Here is a 9221-nt window from a genome sequence, read left to right as displayed (position 1 = left end):
AAAAAAAAAATGTTCCGCAAATTTTAAGAAACCCCAGTAAGTACAAGTTAAAGTTTAAGTTACAGTGGCGGCCTCATAGGAGGGTCGTCACACAGGGAGTTTCACAATCCCATGTTCAATTGGCAACACTTATTTTGGTAAAGCCTTGTGTGATTTGGGTGCAAGCATAAATTTGATGCCGATGTCTATTTTTAAGTAGCTAGGTATTGGTGAAGCTAGGCCAACTACAGTCACCCTTTAACTTGCCAATCGATCATTTATTCATCCGGAGGGAAAAATTAAAGACGTGCTGGTGCGTGTTGATAAATTCATCTTTCCGATGGATTTTGCCGTCTTGGATTATGAAGCAGACAAGAAGGTGCCCATTATTTTGGGTAGACCATTTCTAGCTACTGGAAGACATTAATTGATGTGCAAAAAGGTAAACTCACTATGCGAGTTGATGATGAGCAGGTCACATTTGATGTTCTCAATGTTATGCGCTTTCCAGATGAGGTTGAAGAATGTTCGACTGTGGGTGTGTTAGATGCTCTTGTGTTGGAAGAACTTAATAAGAATGCTTATGAGGAAATAGAGGAGGAGGATATCACAAATGCTACATTGGAGGTTGAACAGGTTGACGATGATTCTCAGGCATTACTGGGGGAAACTGATCAAGTGGTTGTTTGTCAAAGAAGACCATTTGAGTCGCTGGATTTATTTGAGAGAAATTTGAAGCATCTTAGGCCATCAATTGAAGAACTACCAATGTTGGAATTGAAGCCTTTGCCAAATCATTTGAAATATGCTTATTTGGGTGAGGAAGGTACCTTGCCAGTAATTGTATCATCCACCTTGGATGAGGAACAGGAGGACATGTTGCTTGAAGTGCTTAGAAAGCATAAAAGGGCTATGGGATGGTCGATAGCTGATATTAAAGGGATCAGTCTTTCCCTGCGTATTCACAAAATCCTGCTAGAAGATTGCTGCAGCAATTCAGTGGAACAGCAACGGAGATTTAACCCCATCATAAAGGATGTGGTTAAGAAGGAAATCATCAAATGGCTGGATGCAAGGATAATTTACCCAATTTCAGATAGTTCTTGGGTCAGTCCTGTCCAATGTGTACCAAAGAAAGGGGGAGTGACAGTGGTGGCCAATAATAACAATGAATTGATACCCACTAGAACCGTGACTGGTTGGAGGGTATGTATAGATTATAGGAAGCTCAATGCCGCCACTAGAAAGGATCATTTCCCGCTGCCGTTTATTGATCAAATGCTGGATAAACTTGATGGGAAGGAGTTTTATTGTTTCTTGGATGGATACTCAGGCTATAATCAGATTGCTGTCGCACTAGAGGACCAATATAAAACAACCTTCACTTGTCCATATGGAACGTTCACTTTCCAAAGAATGCCATTTGGTTTATGTAATGCTCCAGCAACATTCCAGAGATGTATGATGGCACTGTTCACTGACATGGTAGAAAAGACTTTGGAGGTGTTTATGGATGATTTTTCCATCTTTGGTGACTCTTTTGGTGATTGCTTGCAAAATTTAGCTAAGGTGCTTCAGAGATGTGAAGAAACCAACTTGGTCCTCGATTGGGAAAAATGCCATTTTATGGTCACAGAGGGAATTGTCTTAGGCCATAAAGTTTCCCAAAGAGGCATTGAAGTGGATAGAGCAAAAATCGAAGTCATTGAGAAACTACCTCCTCCTATGTCGGTCAAGGGAATAAGGAGTTTTTTGGGGCATGCCGGGTTTTATAAGTGATTCATAAAGGATTTCTCCAAAGCCTCCAAGCCGTTGTGTCTTCTTTTGGAGCAAAACAGACCATTTGACTTTAATCAAGACTGTCAACGTGCATTTTCTGACTTAAAGAGAGCACTTGTGACAACTCCTGTGATTTTTGCACCGGATTGGGCACTTCCATTCGAGCTGATGTGCGACGCCAGTGATCACGCAGTAGGGGCAGTGCTCGGCCAGAGAAAAGGGAAGCTTTTTCATTCTATTTATTATGCTAGCAGAACACTTACTGATGCCCAATTGAATTATACCACGACAGAAAAAGAACTATTGGCCGTGGTATTTGCTTTTGACAAGTTTCGATCCTATCTTGTGGGGACGAAGGTGATGGTATATACGGACCACTCAGCCATAAAATACCTCATCTCGAAAAAAGATGCCAAACCAAGGTTAATTCGGTGGATCTTGTTACTTCAGGAATTTGATCTTGAAATCAAAGATAGGAAAGGAACCGAAAACCAAGTGGCAGACCATCTTTCTAGACTTGAGCAAGGAAATGGGGCTGATTCACATATTCCTATTCAGGAGAAATTTCCCAATGAGCAGCTCCTTGTAGTGCAGCAAGCTTCTTTGCCATGGTATGCAGATTTAGCAAATTATTTGGCGAGTGGCAAGGCACCTCCTGAAATAAGCAGACAGCAGATGAAGCGGTTCTTACATGATATGAAATCTTACTATTGGGAGGAGCCTTTTCTGTATAAACAGGGTGCGGACCAAATTTGGAGGTGATGTGTTCCCCAAGAGGAGACATTGAGTATTTTGCATCATTGCCACGCTTCACCGTATGGAGGTCATTTTAGGGGTTCAAGAATTGCTACCAAGGTATTACAATTCAGTTATTTTTGGCCTACACTTTTTAAGGATGCTTATGAATTTGTCAAGATTTGTGATCGGTGTCAACGTGTGGGAAACATTTCACAACGTCATGAAATGCCCTTAACTAATATCTTGGAAGTTGAGTTGTTCGATGTATGGGGCATTGATTTTATAGGGCCTTTCCCACCTTCATATGGCAACCTGTACATATTGGTAGCAGTTGATTATGTGTCAAAATGGGTTAAGGCATCAGCATTCCCCACCAATGACTCAAAGGTGGTGATCAAATTCTTGCATAAGAACATTTTCACTTGTTTTGGGACTCCATGAGCCATGATAAGTGACGAGGGGACTCATTTTGGGAGCAGACAATTTGAGGGGGTGCTCGCCAAATACGGTGTCAAACATAAGGTTGCTACAGCATATCATCCCCAAACAAGCGGTCAAGCAGAGATTTCTAACAGAGAAATCAAGGGAATCTTAGAGAAGGTCGTGAACCCGAACCGAAAGGATTAGTCATTGTGATTATATGATGTACTATGAGCCTACCGGACAACCTTCAAGACACCCTTGGGAATGTCCCCTTACCATCTTGTTTTTGGCAAGGTGTGCCATTTGCCATTAGAATTGGAGCACAAAGCTTATTAGGCAACAAGAAAGCTCAACATGGATCTACAAGCTGCTGGGCAAGCAAGGTTGCTGCAATTAGATGAGTTGGAAGAGATACGGATGTTCTCGTATGAGAACGCAAAGTTGTACAAAGAAAAGACAAAAAGATGGCACGACAAGAGGATCAAACCAAGGGAATTTGAACCAGGACAACAGGTGTTGCTATATAATTCGAGGTTGAAATTATTCCCAGGCAAACTCAAATCCAGATGGTCGGGACCATTCACAGTAGCCACAGTTTTTCCACATGGAGTTGTGGAATTACAAGAGGAGAAATCCGGGAGGAAGTTCTTGGTAAACGGACAGCGAATCAAGCATTATTGGGGAAGACCTATGGAACGTTCCAAGACCTCCGTCACATTGAGCGATGACTAAAAAGGGGAAGACGTCAGGCTGAAGACGTAAAAACAAGCGCTATTGGGAGGCAACCCAAAGTTTTTGATTTTCTTTATTTCACTTCATCTTGATGCTTTCTTTTTAGTTTTGAGTTGTTTATTTCTTCGATTTCATCATCTTTCTTATTTTGATTTAGAGGTTTCAAGTAGAGCACTGACTTTATTATTAAGTGGCAGGGCTGTTTAGTATCACGGTTGGCTATTTATTCCACAGGAATCATGGATTGCTGTAGAAATTGAGGGGCAAATAGAGCAAGCAGATAGAACAGGCTTGAAAAAATGGGAGCAATATTTTGCTGCAGCATCGTACAGCATCGTGCGGCATTGCTTCCCTTCGCGAGAAGAAGGTTTGGGCTCTAAGGGTTTAAATGGGATGGTGTCGTTTTGGTAGTTATTGGAACAAATTATTAGCCAAATAAATGACGGTGTTTTGGCCCAAATTCAAACCCCCCAAATTTAAATCCCATTCGAACCCACCCTACAAAATACCTTCTTCTCCATTTTCCCTTGTCCTAATTTTTTTTTATCCTCCTCATTTTCTGCCCTAGAGTCGCCGCCAACCTTTCCTACCACCTCGACAAAGCGATTCTTCCACTCCTGCAATCACTTCAGCCATGGGCAAGAAAAGCATTGCCAAGAGGCCTTTATCCTCCACCCGACATGATCCCGCCATGGACAAGACACGCACTGCCAAGGATCCTTCCTCCTTGACCAGACAGGCATCAGAAATTCGAAAGTTTGTTGATGATGATGCGGAAAAGAGGTACGCTGAAAAAATCCAGGCTCGAAATTTAGTAAAAGAAAAGGGTTTTTTACTTCATGATAGCCCTACTTTAGGCCAGCCGGCATTTATATTTGACGTGATTATTTTGAAGTGTTGGCAGGTTTTCTGCCACCACCCAATTGACCTCATTGTGCCCCTGGTAAAGGAATTTTATGCTAACCTGCAAAACCAGGGGCAAAACACTGTCTTTGTACGGCAGATTGATATTCCGTTCACCTCTAACAACATCAATGTTATTCTTGGCATACAAAACCAGGAAGACGAGTTTGTCGAATTGATGACTGATATCACAGAGGAACAGCTCGCTGAAGTCCTACAAACAATCATTATCCCTGGAGCTCAGTAGATGTTATCTACCACGGGCACCTACATATGCAGTAGGCATGAACTCCAGCCAGCCGCCAAAGTGTGGTACCACTTTTTGGCTTCCCGTATTTTGCTATCCACACACGGGAAGACCATCTCCAGAAATTGGGCCATTCTACTCTATGCCATCCTTGTGGGCAAGCCCATCAATATGGGGAGATTAATCATTGACCAGATCCGAGCTTGTGCAAAGAAAGGCAAGGGCAGGTTGTACTTTCCTTCCCTTATCTCGTAAATGTGCATACAAGCCAACATTACATGAGAGGTGAGTGAGCCATGCTTAAGGAATACTGGCCCGATTGATTTGGTGGCCATTACTCGTATATCTTTAGGGCGGAGTGAGAAGACAGAACAAGGCGAGCATGTTGGGGAGGGGGGAGACGATGAAGAGGAACCAAACAGGCCTTCTTCGAGTAATACCGCGTCTACTTCTGCCACTCAAAGTCAAGAGTGGATTGAGAAGAGGATGAGCCTTTTTGAAGTACAGCAGTTTGAAATGTTTGAATTGCTGCAGTAGCAGCAAGAGCAGCTTCGCCAGTTCTGGGCGTATTCTCGGGATAGGGACATGGCTTTAAAAAAATCTCTCCAGTGAAATATTTCTAGGCCTATGGCCATCTTCCCTGCATTCCCAGAGGAGTTGCTTCTGTGTCCCCAAGTTTTTGATGATAACACCAAGGAGCCAGCCCCAGACGCTGATAATGACACCACTGATGGTGCTCAATAGGGAGAACCACCAATTGCTATAGCAACAGATGCAGAAGCCCCTTCATCGTCTCGTGGCAAGAACAAGGGTAAAACAGCGGCCGCTGACCCGCCACCCAGGCGACGCTCATTGCGCAACCCACTGAATTGGAAGTGGAACATATGACGCACACTTGAGGGAGCTTTTACCTATACTCTATTTTTTATTTTTTTTATGTTTATTGTGGTTTATTTTTGTGTTTTGTGCAGTGAGCACACTGCTCCCCTCTAAGTTTGGGGGGTGTTTTCTATTTTTAAGATTTTTGTCAGTGTGTTTATTTTTACTTTTATATTTTTTGTTTCTTTTTGTGCTGGTTGTTTGTTGTTACTGTTTAAAACTTTTATTTTTAGTTTAATGTTCTCTGGTTTTGTTGGTTTAGTGGTTAACCTAAGGATGCTTAATGATGATGTAGTTGTTTGAAAATCTTGAAAATTTTGGGATATATTGACATGAATGACTCAATAGGGATGTTTATTGTGGACTAATTTTCAGGAAAGATTTATTCCCCATTTATAAGACTTTGGACTGTGGATAGTAATTTGAGAAGAACTTAGGAAACTTTGAACTTTGGGAGGCTTAAGGTTTTAGAACTGGCTTAAAGAATCCCTTGAGGCAATAGTTAGGAAGCCAAGCAGATTGGAGGAGCTAGGATTGGGTAGAAAGAACTCAAGTTTGGGGGAGTCTATATATAAAAAAAAAAAAAGAAAAGAAAAGAATTAAAAGTGGGAAGTAAGTTGGAACACTCCTCTATTTTGAGCTGCTGAGTAACCAGGAGTAACATGTGCCCCATGTGTACTTTTGCGTAAAAAGGTAGTTTAAATCGTGAGTTATGCTGTAGCAACTCTGAAACATAACCTTGTTGAGTAACTGGGTGCCTTCATCACCAATGTTGGCATTCGCGTCAAAAGGTAGGAGTTATGTGAAGAGTTTTCGAAAAAAAAAAAGAGAAGAAAAAGAATAAACCCTCCCCCTAAATTACCCATTTTCTGGTGAATCTTAAGTAATTGGTAACTTTACAAAGCGGAGAGGGATTTGATGTAATGATTGAGAAAATCCTAGACATTAGATAATACAATTTATTTATTTAAGCCAAGAATTTTCCTAGAAAATATTATGTTATTTTGTGAATGGACGATTTATGGAATTAATATATGTATTCCTAAATTCTATAGCAGACTTCATGTTAAGTTCATGTTCGATCAAGTAAATTCGATCGATAAATTCTCGCCGTATTTTAAGGCGGAGTAATTTTCAGTACAAGTATAGTTTGAGAATCTTAATTTCAAGAATCTCCAAGCACAGCATGATGTTAGCAGCGTATAAAAAAAACGCACTGACATTTTAAAAGAAGAAAAAAATCCTTAATTGTCAGACAGTTAGGTTAAAGTCACAAGATAAATACCCATAGTAGAAGGGTACAATGTGAGTTTGGGAATTGACACCGTCATAAACAATGTCATTCCCGGAATATAATGTAGAATAGTTAAATTTAGACTTTGTTCAGTCTATAATTAATTTCAAGACTTGAAACAGTTCGAAATATTAAGCGAGTAAGAATATAAAACAATATTGAATTATTCAGAAATTAATGTTGGACTGTAAGTAGTAGATTAAATTACGTGAGCTAAATTAATTACCTCTAATCAGTATAAATTTAATCTGTTTAGAGGAAATATTTGAGGATAAGATCAAGCACGTAATCTTACCTTAATCAGACACTTTATATAGTGAAATTATTAGGGTACTCTCACTTTTTCTCTCTTATTCCCGCTCACTCTCTCTTTCTTCTCTCACGTTTTCTCACAAAACCATCAATGGTCAAATACTCAAGTTGAGATTCCGATCTCCGTTTTTGACACCGCCGGTGTCAATAGAAAGATCTCGATGAGCTGAGTTCAACGACATACGACACGACCTCCAACTCCGCCGGAATCAGCCGCAATCGTCGGCGGAAGTTCCGAAAATACCCATTTCTTCTCGTCGTGATATCTCCGCCATCCGACCTCCGATTGAGATGATTTCAATCCCTATGGACTCAGTGCAGCGAGACGAAGAAAACCCATCCATTTTCACAGCTTGATTATGGCCGAAACACCACCGTCGGTGGTGGCTGAAATCACCGCCGCCACCGCCGTCATTTCTCTCTCTCCAGGCCGTCGTGGATGTCACCGCCCCTACCAATCGACTCAGAAGCCAACATCCAGTAGATCCTGACTAGCAGCCACTATCGCCGTCGTAGTTTGGCCAGAAAACGGAGCCACTACCGTCGTCTGTGGAGGGAAGATGTGGTTCCGACGATCTAACCATTGGATCATAGTGAATTTGGTGTCACAACACTCAGAAGGAAGCTGGTAAGAAAAACCCTCAACCAATTTTAAGAATTGATGACCGGAATACTGAGATTTGGGTCGTCAGATTTTACCGACGTTGCCGGTCCTGATAGGTACAGTTACAGGCCGAATGGTGTGAAATTGACCGCACCAATGGACTCAGAAGGGTCAAGTTAGGGGGGGTAGGACCCAAGTCCGCCGTGGAAAAAGTCTCTGGGAGCCTCTGCCGCCACTGCCGCCGCCATATTCCGGCGAGGTGTCATTTCTCAGGCTATCGACATCCGTTTGATGATCCGAGACCATATCCCGACTCTTTTTGACATTCTGAACGAAATGGTGACGTCCGTTCAACCAAATTGAATTCTTATAAGAATGGTCTAGTACTGGTTACACGCGGATCCACGTGGTTCAAACTAAACAAGTGAAGATCAGAATCGAGTGTTTAAAGCTATGATGTTCCTAAAGGATCATTCATAGTGCTTGTACCTTTTCCCAAAATTAGTTTTGAGGAATACGCAGGAGGACACGACAAGCGAGATACTATCAGAACTGCTTAGCTCGGAATCCAGGCAAGTACAAACCTTGCTTACAGTTTAATTAAGATTGTCATATAAGGCGTATGATTTTCACGAAATACGTTAATTATGAGATTCGTGAATTAGGTTTATGTTTATGTTAAACGTCGTATATAGTTTTCCAATAAAACTTAACGGTTTCTAAATAAGCATGTAAGCAAAAATCGTAAAGAAACGATATGCTAGACCCTCAATTTTATGACGGTAAATATGGACCTCAACACTATTATGAGCCCGTCAAGTGAGGTAATGTAAAGTTTATTAAAAGTGTATTATGCAAGATAATTTAATTAATTATTAAAACTAATTAATTAAATTATCTAAGACTTAGAATATGGTTAAGAAAGTTAATTAATTACTAAGATTAATTAACTAACTTATGTAGACTTAGTATATGAATAAGAGGGTTAATTAATTACCAAAATTAATTAACTAAATTATTAGACTTATTATAAGGATAAGATAATTAATGAATTATCAATTTAGCACAAATTTGTAATAGCAATTAAGGAAAATAAGATTTTGAGGATTTAATAAATTGATCATTATAGTAAATTATCCTTCAATAAAGGAAAGGAATACATACCTTAAGTAAAGGGTTAGATTTCCTTCATAAGTTGCTAAAATAGAATAGCAAATGACAGATAATTTCACACTCTCAATGGGTGTTCATTTTCAGAAGTAAGCAAGTAAGAGAATAAGCTGTTTGGCGAAGAGTGGATTCCAGCTCTGTAAATCAAGTAAGTAGGAATC

General features: G+C 40.5%; 1 protein-coding gene across 1 annotated transcript; it reads left to right on the top strand.

Annotated features, from left to right (window-relative positions):
- The first annotated feature begins 3273 nt into the window (after positions 1 to 3273).
- On the top strand, positions 3274 to 3651 carry LOC112093776. The gene has a single exon (XM_024172919.1). It carries the CDS (start codon positions 3274 to 3276, stop codon positions 3649 to 3651), a length of 378 nt encoding a protein of 125 aa, XP_024028687.1.
- The last annotated feature ends 5570 nt before the right edge of the window (positions 3652 to 9221 follow it).

Source organism: Morus notabilis, unplaced genomic scaffold, assembly GCF_000414095.1.
Source record: "Morus notabilis unplaced genomic scaffold, ASM41409v2 Scaffold351, whole genome shotgun sequence".
Taxonomy (NCBI): Eukaryota; Viridiplantae; Streptophyta; class Magnoliopsida; order Rosales; family Moraceae; genus Morus; species Morus notabilis.
The sequence above is the reverse complement of the archived record's forward strand: the minus strand, read 5'-3'. Positions and strand labels throughout refer to the sequence as shown.

Bases quoted from the DNA above. Each gene is read 5' to 3' on its own strand.
- LOC112093776 (XM_024172919.1), top strand. From the start codon at position 3,274: ATGGATCTACAAGCTGCTGGGCAAGCAAGGTTGCTGCAATTAGATGAG.